A 23946-nucleotide genomic window follows, 5' to 3' on the forward strand; every position below is an offset into this window, starting at 1 on the left:
CATTTAGCTGAGCAAAGCGCATTTCAGCTGCAGGCCAATTGCAATTGTGGAATAACTGAAATCATTTTTTATTTCATAATATCTATAAGGAACTACAGTATATACATAAGTGACATAACTCAAAGACCACAAGTTTATTTTTTTAAATTATTTAACAATATATATATATATAATATATAATATAAAAAAGAATAAATATGTATATCTAATATATATGTAATAGTATTTTTTCCCATATCTCACGATGAAATACGATTTTACACTGATTAGTTTAGAGCTCTAGCAACAATTTCATGGTTTCTCAAGCCAGGATTTCTCAAGACGGTTAGTTGAAATCTGCTCTACCGCAGTCCACTTAAAGCTGTCAGGAAGTATCTTTCAATAGCTGATTCCAGCTGTAGCATCTGCTTGAAGAACGAAACGTAGTACCTTCCTTCTCCACATAATCCAAATGTTTGCTAGAACTATCCAAATGTTCATACTAAAGCAGTTAACTGCCCATGTGGTCCTCTCTTTCCAGATGTAGGGCCGTCAGGAAGTTTATACTTCAACACCACCCCCTGGTGCAGTAGTATGGGCGTGTGGTTAATAATTCATCTAAAATTAGAGTTATAAAAAATATTCTCCTATCACACAGCTCTCATAGCTGACTTAAACTCTTTTATTGAGAAAAAGAAAGAAACTTAAATATTTTAAATATTTTCGAATTGAGTGGACGAATAGAAGAGAAGAGGTATGCGAAATTGTCATACTCGAAAATCTTATTGTAAGGGACAGTACAATGGGCAGACGTTATTACGTGAATATAAGCTGGTGAATATAATTGGCAAAATTTATATGGACAGGTCGTATGACGAATATAATAACACGTCAATAACATTGTAGTAACAGTGCTGTCCATCTTACTGTTAGAGTAGTGTTAAAGGTATTACTCAAGTTGGCAAGACGTCCTCGACTTTACTCACGGTACTCAATGAGAGAGAGAGAGAGTGAGAGAGAGAAAGTGAGAGACAGAGAGAGATAGACAGAGAGAGAGAGAGAGAGAGAGAGAGAGAGACAGAGAGAGAGAGAGAGAGAGAGAGAGAGAGAGAGAGAGAGAGACAGAGAGAGTGAGAGAAGTATAGCTGCTTGGTTCGCTGAGTTGCTGAGGGAGAATGCAATTGCATGAAAGCCTCTTATGGAAGGGCGGTGTATGTATTGTACTATTGCTTGACTGCAATATAGAAGAAGCAGCTAGAAATTCGAGACGGTATGAAGAGAGAGAGAGAGAGAGAGAGAGAGAGAGAGAAAACCTGAACTGTAGCAGCACAGCAACAGCTGAAAGTCGTTATAGAGCTCAGATGTCTATAAATATGGAAAGTACATCCTGATCAAACTGCGACTTTTATATTTAAGAACCAATTAAAGAGCGAATTGCTTATATATACAGGGTTGTCCATATTCGACTGATCCATCAGGCAACCTTATAACTTTTGACAGAGATGCCAGATCGCCTATTAACGTTCCACGTTGGACGCTCCAGTCTAAGCAGATTTATACCATGAACCAATTCCAGGGAATTTAGTTTACACACCATTTTCTTTGACTAACCCAAATCTATGTAAACATATCTACTCTTCATTAAACCATATATATGTTTGATATATTTCCCATGTATTTATTTGAATTTATTATCAGCTAACGTTTTATCTTTGAGAAAAAGGTAAACTTGTTTCCATATGCCGCACGTGTCTGCTTGCTCTCTGTTTGAACATCATCATTGGCAACAGCATCATCATCATCATTATCATCATCGTCTTGGTTCTAGTTGGACACTTTCCAGTTTCCAATTTCGTATTCATAATTTTAATAACATAAAAATTTATCATGACTTTCGCTTTCGCTCAAATGTTCCGAAAATAACGGAACTTTGGCACGTTTGCACAGCCGACGATTCCCAAACGTGTCACGCCCACTTTCTCAGGCCATGATGAGCTGAACTGGAAATGAAAAAGTACATACATAAATGAATATGAATATATCTTTATATATATATCTTGATATGAAAACGGTTAATTTTCTATGCAATATATTATGTATATATTTTTGGCTTTTCCTTGATAGTTGGCTTTTCCAAGTGATTTGCCTGGTGGGCGTGGCTGTGCCATTGTAACTATTAATGTGAGGCGATGGCTGCAAAAGAGTTGAGGCTCCAAAGTCTCGAAAAATTTCAATTTCTGTTGTGGCAAACTGAGCAAAAAAACAAAAAAAAAGAAGAAGAAGAAAACGAAGAAAAAGAAAAACAAATTTTGCATTTTCGCCTTCAGCTGTTTTTGCCTGCTGCGTGGGTGTGTGTATATAGAGGTGTGCGTATGTACCCCCTGTGTATAGCGGTGTGTACTGTGTGTGTGTGTGTGTGTGTGTGTGTGTGTGTGTGTGTGTGTGAATTGTGTTTTTGCCTTTGAGCTTCTGTTAGTGGCATTTGCTTTCAATACACTCACACACACACACACACACACACACACACACACACACACACGCACACCTCTATACCTTCGTTTTTAATTTACTAAACATGCCACGCCTCCAACGTCATAGGCACGCCTCTTTAGCAGCTGGCAGCTGCATAGCACATGGCACTGGGCTCGCCTCACCTCATTTTCCACTCAAGTGAAACCGACTGAAAGCTGCCAATAATTTTCACTCCTGAATATATGCAAATCATTTTAACCCATCGAATTGCCAGTTCTCGGAAATATTTTAGACATTTGTTAGCATTCACACACACACACACACACACACACACACACACAAACACACACTCTCATTGGCATCTACTATCCTTACATCTATATCTATAATGGAATCTATCTGGCAGCGCCGTGTGTCCATGAATTTCGATGGAAATCATCTGAAGCGAACAACAAAATTGACCTTGAAGCGTCTCTAAGCCCGGTAGGGCTGATTTGACTGATTTCTGAAGGTAAAGAGAGAGAGAGAGAGAGGGGGAGAAACTGAAAATCAGGCAGGCAGCGACAAATAGAGAAAGAGAGTGAGAGAGTGATATCGAAAGAGAACAGAGTCTCACACACTTTTTTCATTGTGTGTGCCTGTCTTTCTCTCTCTCTCTCTCTGTCTCTCTTTCTCTCTTTCTCTTTCTCTCTCTCTCTCTCTCTCTCTCTCTCTCTCTCTCTCTCTCTCTAACTCTGTCAGAGCCTTATTGTTTCTCTTTTCTCTTTCACCTTCTCTCTGTCCTCTCCCTTCTTTCTATCTCAATCTCTCACTCTCCCTCTCTCTCTGTCCATTTCTCTTGTATTTCTCTGTCTTTAGGCTCCTCTCCCTGTCTCCTCTTCTCTCCTCTCACTCTCTATCCCTATCCATCACACTCTCTCCCTCTCTCTCTCTCTCTCTCACTCTGCCTCTCTCTCTATGTCCATATATCTTATATATATCTCAGTCTTTAGGCTCCTCTCCCTGTCTCCCCTTCTCTCTCTCTCTCTCTCTCTCTGCCTCTCTCTCTGCCTCTCTCTCTCCCTCTCTCTCTCTCTCCCTTTTTTCCTTCATCTCTGCCTTCTGTTCAATCTCCCTTGTCTCTCTCTCTCTCCTAGATTCACAAATTTCATCTCCAGCTATTCATATATTTTTCTTTATTCAACTTTAATCTAGTACAGGGTATACATTTATTATTAATCCACTAAACTCATCCACTGGCACACCTCCGCCGCCTTCTGCCGCCCCCGCCGCCTCCTGCCGCCAGCTGCAAATGCAGCGCGTCGTAAATTCATTGGACTGAATCGCTGAACAGTTTCTAATTGCATTGCTGGAACAGCAGCTCGCGGGGCTTTGTCTTGTCAGTTATCCTGCGGCTGTAGCCGGTTATTTCCTGTGATGCTGGCATTTTAATGTTAAGCCCCTTACCCACACACACACACACACACATACAAGCAACCTGTGCTCTGCTCCCATTCCCTTCCACTCTCTCCCTCTCTCTTTCTCTCTCTCTCTGTCTGTCTGCTCGCCCTTGCGCTGCTTGGCATCCAAGTCCTGTTTTCATTAACTGTTTGGCTTTCAGTTAACTGCTGATGCAGGATTTGCCAATCAGCATCAGTTCACTTGCTCAGCGTGCTCTCGTGCCTTTGTTGAGCTGCCACTCCTGCTCCAGCTCCTGCTGCCCAGGCGTCGTATAAACACACACAAATTACCGCAAATTTGCAAATTTTGTGCAAAAAGAATGAAATTCACTGCATATATAGACATATATATGTATTTGTGTATGTGTGTGTGTGACTCGCACATTTTCTGGCAATATGCTGCTATATCGATGCCTGCCTGCCTGCCGGAAGGACATTGCAAAACATTGCGATAAAAATCCATTTAGATGCGCAAATAAGCAAAAATCAACAAGGAAATTGACTTTGATGAGAGACGACAAAGCCAGACAGCAAATACGACGCACAGCACACACTCACGCACACACACGCACACACACACACCCACATAGAGTCATATATGCCTAGACGATGATGACTTATTTATTTGGCTTTCATTTTTCTGGCATCCAAAATACACGCAAAATTCAATTGTTTCTATATTCAAGGCTCTGCCTGACTCGCTCTATCTCTATCTCTCTCTAGCACTCACTCTTTGTGTATGTCTGTCTCTCTCTGGAGAGCTGTCAAAATGGTGTTCAATTTTTTCATGTTTAAATCATCGCAGCAATTATAATGCTGCTGCCTCCCTCTCTCACTCTCACTCTCTATCTCCCTCTCTCTCTCCCTCCTTTGCTCTCCCTCTATAACGCCACAGCTGTCAAAATTTTTGTAAAATTTCGGCAACGCCTTTAAATATTTATTGACATTCGCAGCAATTAAAATATCCCCATTTATACCTTTGCCCTTTTCCACCTCCGTCTCTGCCGCTCTTCAACTTTTTTTTATTCACCCCCTTCTCTCATCGTTTTTCTTACAACTTCTAACCCGAAAAAAGGTATTCGGCCTGCAGGACTTGGCCGCCTCGGACCCAGCGCCTTGTTAATCCCATTTCGTTTGCGTTTACATTTCGTTGTTGGCCAACTCGAAACTCGGCCCGAAACTAGCCCCAAGAACAACAAACGGAACCAACATACATACATATATACTACGTATACTTGCGATTCCAATTAAAATATCTATACGTCTATGAAAACATATTCATTTGGATTATAAACACAATCGAAAATGCGGCTTTATGCGGTCACAAGTCCAAGAAATTTTATATGCGACAAGCGAATTCAGTTGTCTGGTCCGAGTTAAGTCTTGCTTGGGTTTCCTTCTGCTTTGGCTGACAATCGAACTTGAATTTGTATTCAAATGGGTTTCCCTTTAAAGGTCGCACTAAGTGAGAGGGAGAGGCAGAGGGAGAGGGAGAAAGTTACTCCACAATGAAATTGCAATAAAACATATTTGATTTGAGTTGAGACTTTCGCAACTGACCGTCTAGACGAGTTTACTAAAGCTTTAAGTTTGAATCCGTTCAACTCATCTGGCGGATTAGCTTGAAGCTCTTCAATTCCTCTTCAATCTGCCCTTAGACCGTAGCTTAAGACCCAAACGACTAACTATATGCCTATAATCAAAGTCGAGCACTCAATTTCAACAGAATTCCCTGAGCCGCACTTTCATCAATTTTTAGCTATGAATCCTTAAACTATTCTTAATGTCATGGAAATCCCAGTGAACACTTCAACGTTTATCTGTTATCGATAACCTAATCGACTGTTCTAAGTTATCATTAATAACAGTTCCCTTTCCTGCTGCACTTAGTCTGTTAAGTATTTGCTTAACATAAGTTGTATTAACATGTGAAAATGCTGTTAACTTATACAGCTCTAGTGAACCAAGTTATCCTTCAAAGGCACATCTAGTTATTGGAAGACTAATAGATTTCTCATGCAGCCTAAACTTTGTTCAAGACTAGGGAACAAAATTTGGATTACCTAGAGCTATGTTAGCTGAACTTAACATAGTTTAAGGAATCTTATGTGCCATTTTTATTAAATTGAGTGCTCGTGCTCATGCTTGTAAATTTTGAAGCGCTATTGATCAAAATTTCATTCTCAAGCAATCACTGTGAGTTGGTCATCCATTAAAAAGATATATGTACACATATATGTATGTATATCCATCTATATACTCCCCCCATATCTGTTTCGTCTATAGATTTTTATTAGACTCTTTGCAGCTGAAATTTTGGCTTCAGCTTTACATCCTCTAACGTTAAACGGCATTCAGCTGCATCATTTCATGCAGCACAACTCAATTATGTGTGTGTGTGTGTGTGTGTGTGTGTGTGTGTTTGCTTGTCTGTTGCTTTTGTGTTGTGCACAGCGAATGACCGAGGCGACGTTCATGGAAACTTCATTTATGTAAAGCTTTTAATTTGTTGGCAACACACACAAGAAAGAGAAGCACAGAGAGAGAGAGAGAGACAGAAGACAGTAGGAGAGCGAAAGAGAGAGAGAGAGAGAGGGAGAGGGAGAAGGGGAGAACGGCACGATGAAGCAGCTGCACCAAAAATGTCAACCAAGTAAAGTCGTGTCCATGTGTATGATGTATGTGTGTGTTGTTGTTGTTGTTGTTGTTGTTGTTGTGTGTTTTGGTTAGAAAGGGAAGGTGAACGAGAGTTGGCCAGCTGCAAACTCTCTAAATTCATTTAATCAACACAAAGCGTTTAATCTCGCAAAATGTATGGCAGACACACACACACACACAGCTACCTACATCCACACACACCCACACACACACACACACGTGCGCAACGAGGTAAAGAACGTGATTACGCGCGTATCAATCAAATTTGTCGCTCTAAATATGTGTTTATACATGCACACATACATATAAGGATGTGTGTGTGTGTGTTTTTTTATACACGTGCTACCCACGCACAATGGAGCAAATCAATGTTATTTGAAGCATAAATAAATAGCTTCAAAATTGAATGACGAAAAGTATTATCAGCGCATGTCAGGCACAAGTCTAGTTAGAGCGAATGCAGCGCAAAAATAGGGTTACATAGAAGCAAGCAGAGGTGTGTACATACACTGAGAGAAAAGCACATATAGTTGATGAATATATGTGCATAATATATGTATACATATGCATATATATCGATAGATATCTACATATATATATCAACACATTCTTGCATAGCAATGTAAAGTTGCTGTTAAGCAGCTGTTAAGTCAACAGCACATACACATGTTATGTTATCTAATGTTAATCAAACAGTTACTAATCTAAGCTGTACAAGCAGGAGTATTACTATTTTCGATAACAATATAGCAGCAGCATTGCATGTTATCGATAAGTCGAAACATTTGATTGCAATGACTGTAGTTTCGCTATTGTCTATTGCTATTTGTCCCACTGTGCAGCAGTGTGTAAAATTAATCAATTAGAATCGCATTCTGAGTCTGTTCGAATGCAAATTGCTCTGTTTTGTGAAATAATTGGACAAATTTGACATGTCTTTGGTGAAATGAGGAATATGATTTATCGACGTGCTACACATGCGATAACTAATAGCTAGCGATCGCAGCTAATCGATTATGGTGGATGGATTTTATGGCATCTAAAACTGGGAAAAATGAATAAGTTAGATGTAACATTGTTCGATTTGCAGTATTTTTAGGTAAATACTGAAATAATACTGCAATATCTAAATGTAAGTTCCATATGCAGCGACACTTCTTTATACCCTGCTCATTATTTATTTACGATAGTCTTAGGAGTCGCCATATGTCTTGTAAGAATTTTTAATGGCAACAACTATAATTTATAATTCATATGCCACACACTGTGATTAGCTTAAGCCGTAAAGCTACTTTGATTAATTACCAAAACTCTGAAACTCTAAATTATCTATGAGAGAACAAACACAAATGCGAAAGTGATGAGAAATTTGGTGACATTTTCGAAAGCAGGCAATTTGGCAAATTTGAAAACTCACGCAATATTCGCATGCGAAAATGGAAAATGGAAAATGGAAAAGCGGAAATGACACACGCATAGGCTGAACGCAATTGGCGAGAGCTGTTCGGCCATGGCTTGGTACGCAATGGCCAAAGACAAGTTTCAATTAAGTGCAGAGTGAGAGTGAGAGAGAGAGAGAGAGAGAGCGACGCATGTGTGTGTGTGTGTATGTGTGTGTGCTAACTACGTTCGTATTGCCAATTGCTGCTAGATCCACGTTGATTCATTTTGATTTGGCTCAGCTGCCAGGCAATGGCAGCTTACACACCTCACCTCACCCTCCCTCTCTCCCTCTCCCTCTCTCTCTCACTCTTTGCTTCAGCTCCTGCTCTGTCTGCTTGTTATTGTTGTTGTATAGTGGCTCTTGGCCATCAATTTGCACATTTTTTACCTGCCCGAGTGCCGTTAGCATGCGGTGTGTGTATGTGTGCCCTGCTATGCACTCTCAGTATATGTGTGTGTGTGTGTGTGTGTGTGCATGCGTGTGCATGTCCGCCTGCCTCTGGCTGCAGTGTTTTCTACTTTTGCTTTATTTGCATTTGCCGCAAGCGTTTTCTTTTTCTTTTTTTTTTTCTTTTTGTGGCCCACTAAGTTCGTTCGACGCCACAAACCTCAACCTGCCCCTTCCGCCACTGCCCCTAGCCCCTTGCCCCTTGCGCCGTGCCCCTTGCCCCCTGCACTCGGTTAAAATGAGTTTTTCGCTGACCAAAAGCATTCAACAGCAGCAACAACAAATAATGCATAACGCGCGCCATGCAATTATTAACTTGGGCCACGCGACGTATACGTAACGCAACGTCTGTGGCTTTTCGCTCGGTTCGGGCTCTTTTTGCCCGTGCCGTTGCCCACTTTCGAGCGCGTCTTCAGCTAATTATAGCCCAACATTAAGCGCACGCAAGCAAATGCATCAATATTTAAATAGAACTTGAAATTGACAAATCGCACCAAGCTTATAAACAGACAAACTAATTATAATGGACACACATACATGCACATATATATATTGATGTTGGTCTGTTATAAATCTCGATTTAGCGAGGTATTTCTCAGGCAACTTAAACTCTATGAAGTCAGCTAAGTTAAAGACTGTGGCAGATAATGGGCATGCATAGATTAGTAGGGTTAATTTAGATAGGATATAATATAAATAGGGATAAGGCATAAATTTATATGTGGATAGATCTTAAACTCAAGTCTAGGTGCAGCAGCTCTTGAGGATGGGGGCGTCTGAGTCCAACAGATCTATACACTGCATTAACTAGACGCCTAATCAGGCTCTTTGGCATCTAGTCTCTCTAGATATTTTCTGCATATTAGCGATATATATGAGAAAACATATGAAAGATAATGCATATGGGAAGCAGGGGTGAAGGATAGAAACACTTAAGGGAGCTGAGCAGCTGTTGGGCCTTACAGCAAGCGTCTAGATAGTGTCGTATTAACCATGTACTATCTATATATGTACCCTATATCTATATAACTCCCGTATACAGTGAGTAACATTAATATTCGCTTATTTTAAATATATCTCCACTTTTTCCGGTCTATGTTTAAGCTTTGTTAGTTATGTTGACTATATTAATATATACCTTATCGGAAAAGTTATTCTTCATACATACGGATGGACGGACAGACAGACAGACGGACAGGGTCAAATCGACTCAGTTAGTCGCCCTGATCAAGAATATATATACTTTATGGGGTCTGCCACGCCTCCTTCTGCCTGTTACATACATTTCAACAAAACCATTCTACCCTGATTTCCCATTTTCAATGGGTTCAGTGTATAAAAATAAAAAGAAAAGCTAATATTAATGTGACTCACTGTATCTGCTCTATTTCCCCAGTGGAAGTTATTCCCAGCTAGCAAGAACTCCCTTGAGATTGCAGACATTGCTCCGTCATCAACAAATATTATTCGATTGACCTTTAGCCAGGCTAATTGTTGCACGCCACTGGGCAATGCAATGTGGTCAAGTGTCATATGCCTCTCTCTCTCTCTCTCTCTCTCTCTCTCTCTCTCTCTGTGTTGGCTTGGCTAAAATGTTTGCGGCCAGTGGCTAATTGGCAACAAGTGGGCAGGCAGCAAGAATCTTAGCTAACAACCAACGAACAAGAACCTAAGCTAGACCATCAATTAAACAATTAACCCCATGAACGCAGTCAAGCAACTTGCCACTCCCCCAGTCCCTTCGCCCCCCCCCCCCCCCCCCCCCCCTTGTCATTGGCCAAATCAAGAAGTTGTCCAAGACCAAAACGAAAGCAGGCTACATAAATCAATGCAATAGGCTATGAAAAAAAAGGGGGCGTGGCCCAGAAGAGGGCGCAAAAAAAAAAACATGAGAACAAAATATGGCCATTAATTATGCGAGTGTAGACGGCTTCATTTCACGTCCAAAACGAAATGCAGTGAAAATGTTAGAGTGTGCGAGAGTGTGTGTGTGCGAGTGTGTGTGTGTGTGTGTGTGTGTGTGTGTGTGTGTGTGTGTGTGTGTGTGTGTGTGTGTGTGTGTGTGTGTGTGTGTGTGTGTGTGTGTGTGTGTGTGTGTGTGTGTGTGTGTGTGTGTGTCATACTACAAGCGAAGGCTCAATGAAAGCGCAGACATGAAAAAAAAAGGGAAAAACAATAATAATATTATAAAAGGGACAAGACAGCAAAAACAAAAAAAAAATAAAAAAAAAAAAAAAATGTGTTGTTGATTATGGCCACATTATGTATACAAGTTGCTTATATCAATTGCTGTTGTTGTTGTTGTTGTTGGCCTGTTGCTGCTGCGACGGCGGCTGACTTCTGTCCATACTAATGACTCCACCTCCTTAGCCTGCTCTAATTAATTAATTGATTGTAATTAATTATTTAACGCAATGTTATTCGTCGTCTTTTTACAGTTGTGTTGTGTTGCCCTTTTATCAGTCTCGCTCTCTCTCTCTCTATCTCTGTAGCTCCTTTGTTCTCACACACACGCACACCCACACACACACATAGATTAAATATGCATGTTTAACAAAACAGAACACGCAGCGAGCATCAAATGAAAAATCCTCGACAAAACTAATTGACAGGCAAACGTCTTTGTGGCTGCACAACTAACAAATACCCTGTAAAGTGAATATGAAAAGTGAAGCAAAAGAAGAAGCACGAAATGATTTTAGTTAATTTACGATTTAAGTTAAAGTCAGTTTGATTGAGAGATGATAATGCATTAAATGATGATAAATTAATATTTTGAATGATATTCATTGATCTTAAATGATGGAAAATCGTGAAAATTTATATTGATATTAGTTAAATATAGTGAATAATTGTGATAGATAAAAATTAATGGGAAATAGTGAGAAATTATAATGCTAAATATTGCTAAATCATGATGATTGATGATGAATGAATAGTTAATGATGTTGAGCGATGGGAAATTATAGGAAATTAAATACATATATATCAAATAATATTATGTAAAGATGACGTATGATGATGATAATAATAATCATAAATGATAATAAGAAATATTTGTGAAAAATGTTAAATTAACAGGCATTACAATATATATTAAACTATTAATAATGCTAATGATCATGAATAATGACAATGAATAATGAAATATAAGAAATGAATATTAGTAAAATATGATGACTGATGATGAATGACAATAAAGGGTAATCAATGATGGTCAATGATGAGTGGTAATGAATGATGATAAACAATGAGGAACAATGATAATGAGCAATAACAAAAGATAAGTGGATAATTGTAAATAACGATGAGTAATGCCAAATGACGATAAATTATCCCAATTAATGGGTATACTGATGGCACGAGCTAATGAATGATGATAAACACGACACTGATGATGATGAATGAAGGCAGAGATAAATGAAAATAGCAATGAATGAATTGAGAATTGGTACTAAAATTTGAAAGAACTTACTCCGAATCACAAATAGAAGCTAGAGCCAAGGGAAACAATCGGGTAATCAAAGGCATATGGAGCTCAAGAGTTTGCCTCTATTTGGAGTAACGGCAAAGTAATGAAATAAATGGGAATAACTGAGGGATAGCTGCTTATGTTCGACGCACTTTTCAGGTATTTCATGTGGACATGAAATCATTAAAAATCTATCATGCGAATGAAGAGTGTCCTTCCGGATGAAGCAGGACGAAGGCAGAGTCCCGACTAGAAACACGAAGGCAGCCAATCAAATGGAAACACCAAACCATTAGATAAAATCGTATTATGGCTATAAAAATGGGCGTCACTCGAACAAATACTGCATGTGGGCGCGGCTAATGGGTTAGGGACAATGGATGCTGCGGTGCCTTAAGCCACCAACTGATTAATGGCCAGCCGGAATTAGGGCCCAGCACAAGAGGGACGAGCCGAGGGCGAATGAGGCGAAGCAGCAAGGATTTGAATGGATGCGAAGTGTATTAGTCCGAGAGGGCAGTATAAAAATAATGAGAAGCACTGTGCGAAGAGCATGTGAAGGATAAAATGAAGAAACGCTAGAATTGAGGTACAACCACCATTAGGATAATGAGGAGCACAAAAAGGCGAGCAGAGGAGAGCAGATGAGAGAGCTGAAGAGGGCTGTATTAAGTAAAAGGCCGTGATGAATATAGAGATAAACAGGCGCCAGAGCAAGTGCAGAGAAATGAATGAGGCAGAAGAGAGATAAAGTCCAAATACTGCATTAAAGACATTAAGGAGTAAACGGGGACTTTCGACTAGAAGATGATGAACTGGACGTCGGGGCATCATGGGCTAGACTGCATACTCAATTGCAATGCTCAACAATTGCTGCACGTGCATGTGTGTGCATGTGTGTGTGCGTGCTGATATGCTAGCCTCGTCCTTTTTCAGTTAGGCTATTGGTTCTTAATACCACGGTCCAATGCCTCAGTTCCCTTGTAGCCTCTCCTCCTCGACTCGCTCACTTCCTCTACCACTGCTTGAACTATTCACTAAAGTTTTGTATATGTATGGGTGTGTTTGTGGGTGTGTGTGTGTGTGTGTTTTTGTGTCTCCAAGCTTCCTTCCATTTCAATTTGGCTATACCTGGACACCGTCTCTGCCGCTTCCTTTAGGTCTCGCTTTTTCTTCGGCCCTCAGCCGCCCTTGGCATATTCAGCATTCCCTTCTATTCCTACTTAAGCCTACAGTTAGCATATGTGCCTCGAGATGTCCAAAATATCGCCATGCTTATGATTTATCCACGGCTCCATTAGTCCAATTTTTCCCTGAACTATCTCATCTTCCTTATGCCTATGTGACGTTTTTAGGTCCTTCTCGTTTCCCTTCTCTCTTTCTCTCTCTCTTTATATCTATCAATCTAATATTTCCCTCTCTCTCTATCTATAGCTCTCTCTCTCTTTATATCTATACCTCTCTATTTCCATCTCTATTTCTCTCTCTCTCTCTATCTATAGCTCTCTCCATCTATAGCTCTCTCTCTCTCCCTCTCTCTCTCTCTCTCTCTCTCTCTCTCTCTCTCTCTCTCTCTCTCTCTCTCTATCTCCATCACTCTCTCTCTCTCCATCTCTCTCTCTCTCTCCATCTCTCTCTGTGCTCTTTAGTTGGAATGACCTGATCCCTGCTTGCTTTGTCCAGATCCTTGAACGCATTCCAGCAATTGTCCCAGACTAATCGGAATGCGCTCAGTCGCTAGGTGGCGCAAATACTTTGGTTTGGTATCGATGTGTATGTGTGCATGTGTGTGTGTGTGTGGGTATCTCTGACATGGCCGCAATTACTTTGATTGGTTATCAAGGCTGCACTGGGTCTCATTAATGCACAGAATTTCGTATGTAATTGAGACAATGTGGGCAACAAAAGAATATGTCAGAGAGCGAGACAGAGATGGAGTATGAGACAAAGAGAGAGAGAGAGAGAGAGGGGTGGCCAGACCTTGCCTGTTGCTTGCAATTGAGCAGTTGTCATTTCGTATGGCCGCTGCAATCTTTCATGCCACAAGCACAAGCGATGCATCAATGCAGGCGCTCAAGATAAGCGAATGCAATATGTAAATGGCTAGAGGCGCGGCCACGCCCACAGCGTGCCACAGCCAACAATGGGTATGGAATGCAACATAATTGACAGTTAATATGTTGCAGCTGCCGCTGGAGAAATGCGAAATGTGAAATGTAAAGCGGGGAATGCGAATTGCGTCGAGGTCAGGTGGGAAATGCGAAACTCATCGTTCATAGTGGCATGCACTTGACAGGGGGGAGGGGTGCGGGGCGGGGCGGGGCGGCTGAACACAAAGGAATGCATGGTATCGATAAGCAGAGCTTGTTCCCCACAAAAGTTTAATTCAATTTAAAATTCGAGACGCCGACTTTGGCCCGAAGTTCGGCCACGTTTGCTGTGTTGCGGCATAAAAAGTTGGGCATATTCGTAAACCTGCGTGCAACATGGCATGCGGCGTGCGGCCCGTGACACGAATAATAATTGTGCAACTGATTTCATTCGTTTTTCTTTTGTTGCCCTTCCTGCTGCTGCTTGCCCAAAAGGGATGTACTCCCCCTATGTTTGTTTGAGCGACTGAAGTCTAAACTAGTTGAGAATTATAATCAAATAGTCGAGATAAATCGAAGCTGATTAGCCCTTGAAATCGAGGGAAGTTCTTTTAAAGTTATATGTGAAAGAATCAGTTCACATTATTAGAGAGTTATCTAACAAAAATACCTTGGGTATGAAATGAAGTAGAGTTCAAGAACTGAACTAATTTTTTTTGTTTAGTAAATTCGTAGTCCTATGCGTATATCTAATCACAGCACCTTATAGGTATTTTCGATAATGGGAAAGATCATAGATATCTATCCCTTCTTAAGACTTGGGCAGATTAGATTCTGAGCTTGGAATAAATATATATATTTACACGCTAATGATGTCGAATATTTTTAAAATCATATCATGTCGATGATATTTTAGGTTTTGAAAACATGTCAAAATTATATTTGACATGCAACTTTAATAATATCGATATATCAATATTTGTAGATTTCTTTTTTAAAGTTTTTTCCCACAATAAATTTATAGTTGGTCCCCAAACGGAAGAATAATAATAATAAGTATTTTTTGTTTAAATGAAAAAGACCACCAGTAACTCCAGTAATCGCAACAACATTCGATATTTGGGCAACAAAAAAAAATCATCCCGGTATAAATTTATGTTTTGTTGACAAATATATCGCTATATTTCAAGCATCCCAACTATACATTTATAGTATCATCACCATCAATTATATATTATATATTTAGATATATTTAGATATTGAGTTCATTAAAAATTAAAAGCAACGAAAACCCTCTGGAAAATAATTTTTGCTTGACCAAAAACTACCCTGTGCTCTGGCAGTCAACTCAACTTAGTTATATATATTTCCATGTATATATATACAAATATTCAAGGTGTTTAGGGCTTACTAGTGCCCTGCACTCATCACATTAATTTAATAATTAATATTTGCATAGAGCATCAAATGAATTTCAACTATTTGCCATTAGCTTTGATGAAATTCTTACAGCAATTTTTATTTTTATTTTGTTGTAGCTATTTTTATTTGTTGCGGAATTCGAACTGTTAGAAAAGTGCGCAAGGGTGGGGGAAGGGGGGGGACTGTGGTAGTGATGCTGCTGCGGTCCAAATAGAAATGCGCTGAGAAGTGTGCTTAATTAAAAATTGTAAGTGGCAGTAAATTAATTATAAAACGCAGCCCGCAAAGTGTTTGGCGTGCAGCGGCAGCTCCACATGTGGGCGTGGCCAAGCACAGGTGTGGAGCCGCAGCTGCTGCCTAACAGGTAGCAAAGTCTCTGTCTCCCCCTCTCTCTCTCCCTCTCTCTCTCTCTCTCTCTCTCTCTCTCTCTCTCTCTCTCTCCCTCTCAGACTCACGCACTTAACTCGTTCTCCCTCCTTTGCGGTAGCTGTCCGCATTTTAAATTTCTTTGTGCATCAAAAGCAGCTATGTTAATCAAATTTAAATTCCTGATGATGCCAACTATGCTGAGCACTGGGCGTGGCTGTTCTCAATATGACATCTCGGAGCTGCTACGTTGATCCAGTTGCCGGAGGTCGAGCATTCGCCACAGCAGCAAATTAACAATTCCACATAATTTCAACTGAAACTTGTCTGTAGAATCTAATGAATTGCCAACAACACACACACACACACAGACATTACACACACACACACACGCACATATGTGAAATCCAAACTAATTGTCATTTGCAACTAACTGAAAACAACTATTTAAAAACAATTCCATTGCAAATAAAGTTAATACAGAGGATAAACTGCGCATGCAGCAAAGTCATTAGAGGAAACAGTGTTGGCAAATTTCAGTTAATGCAAGTTTGAGTGGCTCCACCAGTTGGCAGTGTTTGACAATGGGATTACCCGGAACTCCAGGCAGAGCTGTCGCTCGAAGCACTAGATGTGCGCTGTGCTGCAGACAAATTGTGAGCACAGTTAGCTAAATAGTAAATGTAGAATCTCTAGATAATGCGGCCTTCGATTAAAGTGTAAAGAGCCGAAGAAAAAATATCGATTTTGATCGATTAAACTGTATATCGAGTTTGAGCTATAATAAATAAGTTGATGGAATGAGTTATTGTAAGAGTTTTATACATAAGTAGGAGTCTAAGAATTCAAATCTATTGGAGATACTTACGATTCTATGGAAGGACGGACAGACGAATGGGCAACTCAACTGATAAAGAATAAATATACTCTATAGACTATACTCTATATATATACTACCGGCTCACATGTATCCTTCAGTCACGTCTCCTTCTACCACGCCTTCTTCAGTCACCCCTCCTTCTATCATGTTTACTCTTACTACTCCTGCTCTCATGTCTCCTTCTGTCACCTCTCCTTCCCTCATGTCTCCCTTCCTCATGGCTCCTTCTGTCACCCCTGCCTTTATCACGCCTCCTTCTGTCAGTCCATAGTGTACCAATACTCCAAAAGCCACGCCCCCTTCTGTCACACCTCCTGCCACCAGCTCTTTTTGCCACCCCTCTTCCTCTCACACCTCCTTCCGTCACCCCTGCTTCTACCAATCCTCAATCCACAATTATGCTAAAAGCTCTCTCCCAAACGCACTTCAATACCCTGTAAAAGAAAAACCATATGGAAAATCAATTCATTCGACCCCCACTTAAACGAATTTCGCGTTCACAATTCCAGCAAAATTCAAGTGAAACGAATCGAAATGAGACGCAATGGAATTCCAGCTGCAAATAGTTTTTGTCAACTGGCCAGTGTTGCATAGCGCAATTCGCTGACCGCAAGTGTTGCCAGATGGTTGCGAGTGTGCGGTGTGTGGTGGCAGCTGCTCGATTGTCGCGCTGCGGCATTTAGTGGCGATTGTCAGCGAATTTTGCAAGTCAGTCTAGGTTTTCCTTGCCCCGTCCTCTCTTGCGCTCTCTCTCTCTCTCTGTCTCTCTCTCTCTCTCTCTCTCTCTCTCTCTCTCTCGACAGTTTTTGTTTGCTATTCATCAGCCACAGATCGACAGCTCAGCGAGTGCGGCGCATCTGTGTCACATGGACACACACCTGGCGCTGTTGTTGTTGTTGTTGTTGTTGCTTTTTAGCTGCTTCGTCAGGTTGGTGAAGCGTGCGGCCGATTGAAAATTTAATTTCCCGCCCATGGCAGAGGCGCATACAGCGACACAAACTTCAAGCTGTTAGCCTGGCTGCCACGCCCAGACGCCCACTTTACCAGTTGCCCAGTTGTCTTGTTGTTTTTTTATGGTACGGCCAATGTATTTCCGCCATTTCAGCGTTCGCTCTGTTCCGTTTTCACTTTTCACTGGAGTTCGATTTGGTTTCGCTCTCTCTCTCGCTCTCTCTCTCCCTCTCTCTGTGTCTCTGTTAGCCGAGCTTGTCTGTCGTTTGGCCTTGTTTATGGCTCTTCATTTGCAATAATCCAAATTGCCATGGCTACCACCAGTCGGTCCAACTACCCCAACTGTATTTCCTGTTTCAATTTGCTGATTTATTTATTGCCTCAGCCGACAGCAACAACAACTGAAGCAACCGGCGACAACAGCAACAGACAGACATACACAGCCGCCCACTTGACTGATTTCCGTATTCTTGAAATGAGAAGCAAAAAAAAATCAAAATGCTATATATGTATATATCTATATACATATATTTTTGTGTCGATTTTACATCTATATCTGTATCTCATATAAGTGTACCTGTACCTGTATCTGTGTCTATCTAATTTGAGCTCCATCCGCTTTTCAATTCACCCTCTGCAGGTCTCTCCAATCGGCCATTGGGCCCGCCACATCGCAAGAGCAGTCTACCAAAGCATCAGGAGGTGAAGCGTCGCTTCCTGCAAATTTGTGATACCAACTTTTCGGATGAGGTAAAGGCGGCACTACGTCTGCCGGCGTTCGATTCATACGAATGGGGCGATGCGGATGTCATACACCTAATGCAGACCATGTTCCTTGAGCTCGGCTTCGTTGAGAAGTTCAGCATACCCGTCGACACGCTGCGCGAGTGGCTCTACGAGGTCTACAAGCACTACAACGAGGTGCCATTTCACAATTTTCGACACTGCTTCTGTGTGGCCCAAATGGTAAGTGTATTCGAGATCGGCTAATTGTAAGCTAAGGTTTGTAGTAGAACCGAATAGATCAGTTAGATCTAGTTGAAGATATTCATTTAGTGCATATGTATTGAAAACGTAGCTCTTAAGCCTTAAAGATGTGCCAAACAAGTAATACTTGATATCGATTTTAATCGATTTGTAGGATCATGCAGAAAGTTATCGATGACTTGTGGCAAATATGAGCTGCTTGTGCTATACAAGAATTTGAGTTCTTTGTAGGGTCAATTACATGCTTCGCTGACAATGCTCTAAAGCTCTTAAGTATTGCAGAATGCATAGAATCTAGTGTTGGATAATGCTTGTTAAAAAACCGTCAAGGAAATGTTTCTCAGTAATCTCATTTATTTCGATCTCTAATCTAAATTGATTGATTTGAGTACTATGTAGAGTCACTTATATGCTCTTAAGTATTGCAGAAAGCAAAGAATCTAGTGTTGGATAATGCTTGTTGAAAAGCCGTCAAGGAAATGTTTCTCAATAATCTGATTTATTTCGATCTCTAATCTAAGTCGACTCTATATAAAGTCCTATAAGTCCTATATTCTATAAAAAGTCTCTTTAGTTTATCCTCAGATATTTCATAAATAAATAAATAATAACTCATATCATATCTGCACAGCATTTCAAAGGAATTCATATGCAAACTTAATAGTTTCATTTAAGCGTTTGCTCTGAATACCTGGTGCTGCCGCTGCCGCTGCCACTGCCGCTGCCACTGCCGCTGCCACTGCCTCTGTCGCTGCCTTGTTATCTGTCAGTTTATGTATTCATATCTTAAATGCAGCTTAACTATTTATAATAACAGAAATGCAAATGTCCTTTGGTTATCCCTGCACACAAAGCCCGCACCACTTGCGCAGCGCCTCAAATTGAATTCAATTGTAAATTGTATTGAAGAGATGCTTGCTAAATACATTGAAATATGAATAGTTCTCCATATGAGCATATATGTGTATGTATATGTATGTATGTGTTTCTGTATGTATGTGTGTATGTAGGAAAAGAATGCCTCAGTTGCATGCAATCAATATTTGCTATCTCTCTTTCCCTATGCGTGTGCTTGTGTGTGTGTGAGTGTGTGTGTGTGTGTGTGTGTGTGTGTGTGTGTGTGTGTATGTGTGTGTGTGTGTATGTGTGTGTGTGAGTGTGTGTGTGTGTGCTTGTATGTGTGTGTGTCAGTTTGTATGCAGCTGAACAATGGACGCCGCGTTGTATGCAACAGAAAACGCCAAAGGCCGAGTGAGTGTGTCTGGGTGTGTGTGTGTGTGTGTGTAAGAAAAGGCCTATTTATAGCTACAAGAACAAGCACACACACACACACATATACATTTATATTTATATATGTACATACGCTCGCACACAGCACATAAAAATAGCAACAACTGAAGAGCCAAAGAAATGGACGCGCCAAATGTTGTTCACTCCTCGCTGCAACAACAACAACAGCAACAACAACTGGCAGACAGACAAACAGGCTGACTGGCCACTAACCGAAAAAAAGCACTCGTTAAGCATTTGGACCCAGCGCAAGACAACAGCAAAGTAAAAGGAAAAACATGAAAAATAAAAAATTAAAAAGCAGGAAACAAACATTCAATCAGGCATAGCCGACGCTCAGATGTCCTATATATGTACATATGTATATGTAATAAGAAATTATATGATACAAATTCATGTATGTTTCTTATAAGTTTTGGAAAAAAAAAAAAAGAAATTAAATGATGCAAATTTAGATATGTCTTACCAGCTTTACAAAATAGTGTTGGTAAACGACAGAAAAAAATATTATATGATACTAGTTTGTATATGTGTCTTAAAAGCTTTCAAAAACAGTGCTAGTAAACGACAGAAAAGAAAATTATATGATGCAAAAAATTTAGATATGCCTTATAAGTCTTATAAAACAGTGCTGGGAAACGATAGAATATAATAAATTACATGCTATAAATTTATTCGTCTTAAAAGTTTAAAAAAACAGTGTTGGTAAACAACAGAAAACAAAGAAATTATATGCTAAAAATTTAGATGTCTTAAAAGTTAAAAAATAATAATGTTGGTAAACGAAAGAAAAGAAAATTATATGACACAAATTTCTCTATTTCTTATAAACTTTAAGAAACAGTGTTTCTGAATGACAGAAAAGAAAAGATACGAATTTATATACAATATATGCATTATAAGTTTTGAAAAAACAGTGTTGGTAAAGGACAAAATTAACATGTGGCGAACAATAATGCCAATGCCAACGTATTCCACATCTCCCTCTGTATATACATACTTTGCATACTTAATAGTCAAGCCGCCAGACCCCATCTTAGTGTAGACTAACAGTGCAAACCAGAGGCTAGCGAATTCCAAATTCTGTTGGCCAAAATTCACAAAAAAAAACAACAAAAACAAAGCGAAAAAGAAATGAAAACAAGAAAACGAAGGCGACCCACTTAGATGCTCAAGTGCCAACGAAGCATTTTGCGAGCCGAGTTTTTAACCTACATTTTTACCAAATGAAACTTTCACTCTTTATGCATATACCTATGGTAGATGTATGGATGTACACTATATATATAAATATATATGTATATAGTTTATTTTGCTGTTATTTCGGGGCAGCGATGAATTATTAATTTGCAGTTGTTAGTTGGCATCTTGAAACAGCTTGGCCTCCAGAACTGGACTTTAGAGCACTTTAAAGGTGCAAAAAGGCGCAGGCCGAATATGTATATCGATAAACATCGTTAGAGACATTTAAAACATTTTGTATTGTATTCAATATATTGTTTATAGAATAATCAAAATGTGGTGAATGCTAAATTAAAATTGTTAGAATAGTGTTGGTAAACGTCCATTGGAAAATTGTTGCAATAATATTGGCAAGGAGCTGTAGCATAATTTCATCATATGTAGTGTTTTTAGCTGGGCGTGCTTTAAACTAGTGTTGATAAACGTTTCAGCTTAATTGATTTTCGTATAGCTATAAGTCTTATAGCTAAATGATAATTTATATAGTGTTAGAAGACGTGTTTATTAAAATTTAATTCATAAATTAGTACTCGGTGTTGGTAAACACATTTAGTGTTGGTGAACGGGTTAAGACTATCGATATTCAATGAAGTGTAGATAACCGATATATAAAATTCTACTGCTACTCAAAATAATGTAATATAGAGAGCGCATGAGATAGTGTTGATAAACGCCGTATTAGAAATACCAAATTGGCCATTCGATTGAGCTCAGTGCTATAAAATGCTACAATGTGAAGTGAAAGCTGAACTAAAGCTACGAAAATAAAACTTGCAGCTTTAACCAGGCTTTACTGTAGCTATATACATACGTGCCGTGTGCCGTGTGGCCTTTGGCTTTATAACAACCAAATGGAAAACTTAAAAAACGAAAAGAAAACAACAAAAAGGAAAAAAGAGAGAAGCGAAAAAAAAACATTTCAACTTTTGACAACAAAAGCGCCCCGAAAAAATAAGGGAAACGTGGAAAATTTATGGAATACGGAACGGAAAAGCGAAGAGCTGAAAGAGAATTGGAGATGAATATGGCCCCGGGGCAGCGAGGTTGCACGCAAGGCAAGCTGCAATTGTTTCACATGTGGCATGCCGCAAGCCTCTGCCACAAAATGCGCTCCCAGACTCAAGTTCACAATTTTTTCGCTACTTGCCGCGCCTGCATCTTGCTGGCAAATCGTTTCACTCAGGTAAATGCATACAGCGAAAGCATGAGTCGAGGCGAGGCGAGGCGAGTCGAATCGAGTCGAGTCCCGTCTCTCTAGCTATTCAGCTCAGCTTTTTTAGGTGGCCACACAAAGGACAACAATTGTTATTATTTCCATTGTTATTGTTGCTGTTGTTATTGTTGCTGTTGCTGTTGCTGCTGGCACAACAATGGCTGCGTGCATTAAGCATGCGATATCGATAGGCGATAAGCAATCGATTATTTAAATAACATTTGTGCTCTAGGCCGGGGGGCTTATGCTACAGCAAATGCCGAATGCTTGCGGCTCATACGGCCGCAAATGCGGGCAATCATGGGCACTGATGAGCCACAAGATACCCTAGGCAAGGGGAGAGCAACAAGTATTTGCCATATCATAGCTAAAGACTTGTCTAGGCATTCATTACCCTCTAAGCTAGACTCTCTCAAGACCCATAAATTTTGACATCGAATTGCCCATGTCAGTATACCAGCTATTGCCTAGCCCATATACCCAATGTATACCTTAGCTTTTATTGAGCTACAATCAGCTCATAATGCATGCAAATACATTGCTTAGGCTGTTTTTGTGATATGGCATGGCATTTAATCGAAAACTCCTTGATCTATGGCTTAACTTGTTGGGCAGCCCTCGCTGGCTAAACTACAAAATGGCCGCTAGACGCGTCTGCATATGCGTTCGTCTGTATTTTACAATTCAATGGGCGTCCATTTGCATAGGCACTCATGTATGTATGGTCCATGTAATTTCCTACCGCCCCCAACTGCCTCTCCTTCTATATATACATATATAGTTATCTCTCTCTCTCTCCTCCTGCCGCTCCGTCTCTACGGACAGGACACAAACAGCCGTTAAGCGGCTTTCGCTTTTGCCTTCCTGTCATAGACAACAACAATGCACAAATACAAAAAAAAAAAGACAAAAAAAAAAAGCAAAATCGTATGCAAAACAAAATAATAAATTCAAGTACATACTTGACTCGTATGATACCCTGTAGGGGCCCAGTTAGCAAATGAATTTTGAATGAAACGTTTAGATTTCTTGATATATGTATAAATTATACTGTTATGTTTTTAGTGTTCTATCTCTCTCTGTCTCTATCTATTTATCTTTATCTCTCTCTCTCTCTGGATCTCTCTATCTCTCTCCCTCTCTCTATCTGGATCTCTCTATCTCCCCATCTCGATCTCTCTAACTCTCTATCTCTCTATCTATCTATCTTTATCTCTCTCTCTCTCTCTCTATCTCTATCTATCTATCTTTATCTCTCTCTCTCTCTCTATCTCTCTATGTCTCTCTCTCACTCTCTCGATCTCTCCATCTCTTTCTCTGTCTCTCTCTCTTTGTCACTTTTCTCTCTTTCTCTTCCTATCTATCTGTCTCTGTTCAGATAAGCGATGCACTCTGATCACGTATGATTCAAAGTAGTCTGATAATTAATCGTGCTAAATATCGCTGAATATCCAAGTCCGATATATAAGTAGTCCATACTTACCACAAGTGTAGAGGCGTAGGGGTTAGTCGTGATATCGAAGGCGGTGCTCATAGACGATGACATTGTATAATCGGCTGATTCGCCTCGCGACTATTCCCAATGTGTATAGCA

At 40.0% G+C, this 23946-nt stretch overlaps 1 protein-coding gene across 1 annotated transcript in view; it reads left to right on the top strand.

Annotated features, from left to right (window-relative positions):
• Positions 1 to 23946, top strand: part of Pde9 (phosphodiesterase 9) — a 137946-nt gene that overhangs the window by 91303 nt on the left and 22697 nt on the right. The window contains exon 5 of the mRNA XM_089263523.1: positions 18261 to 18586. Coding sequence (XP_089119649.1) covers positions 18261 to 18586 — 326 coding nt within the window. The remainder of the gene's footprint in view (positions 1 to 18260; positions 18587 to 23946) is intronic.

This window comes from Drosophila navojoa, chromosome X (genome assembly GCF_054131105.1).
Source record: "Drosophila navojoa isolate 15081-1374.11 chromosome X, UAZ_NAV_1.0, whole genome shotgun sequence".
Lineage (NCBI taxonomy): Eukaryota > Metazoa > Arthropoda > Insecta > Diptera > Drosophilidae > Drosophila > Drosophila navojoa.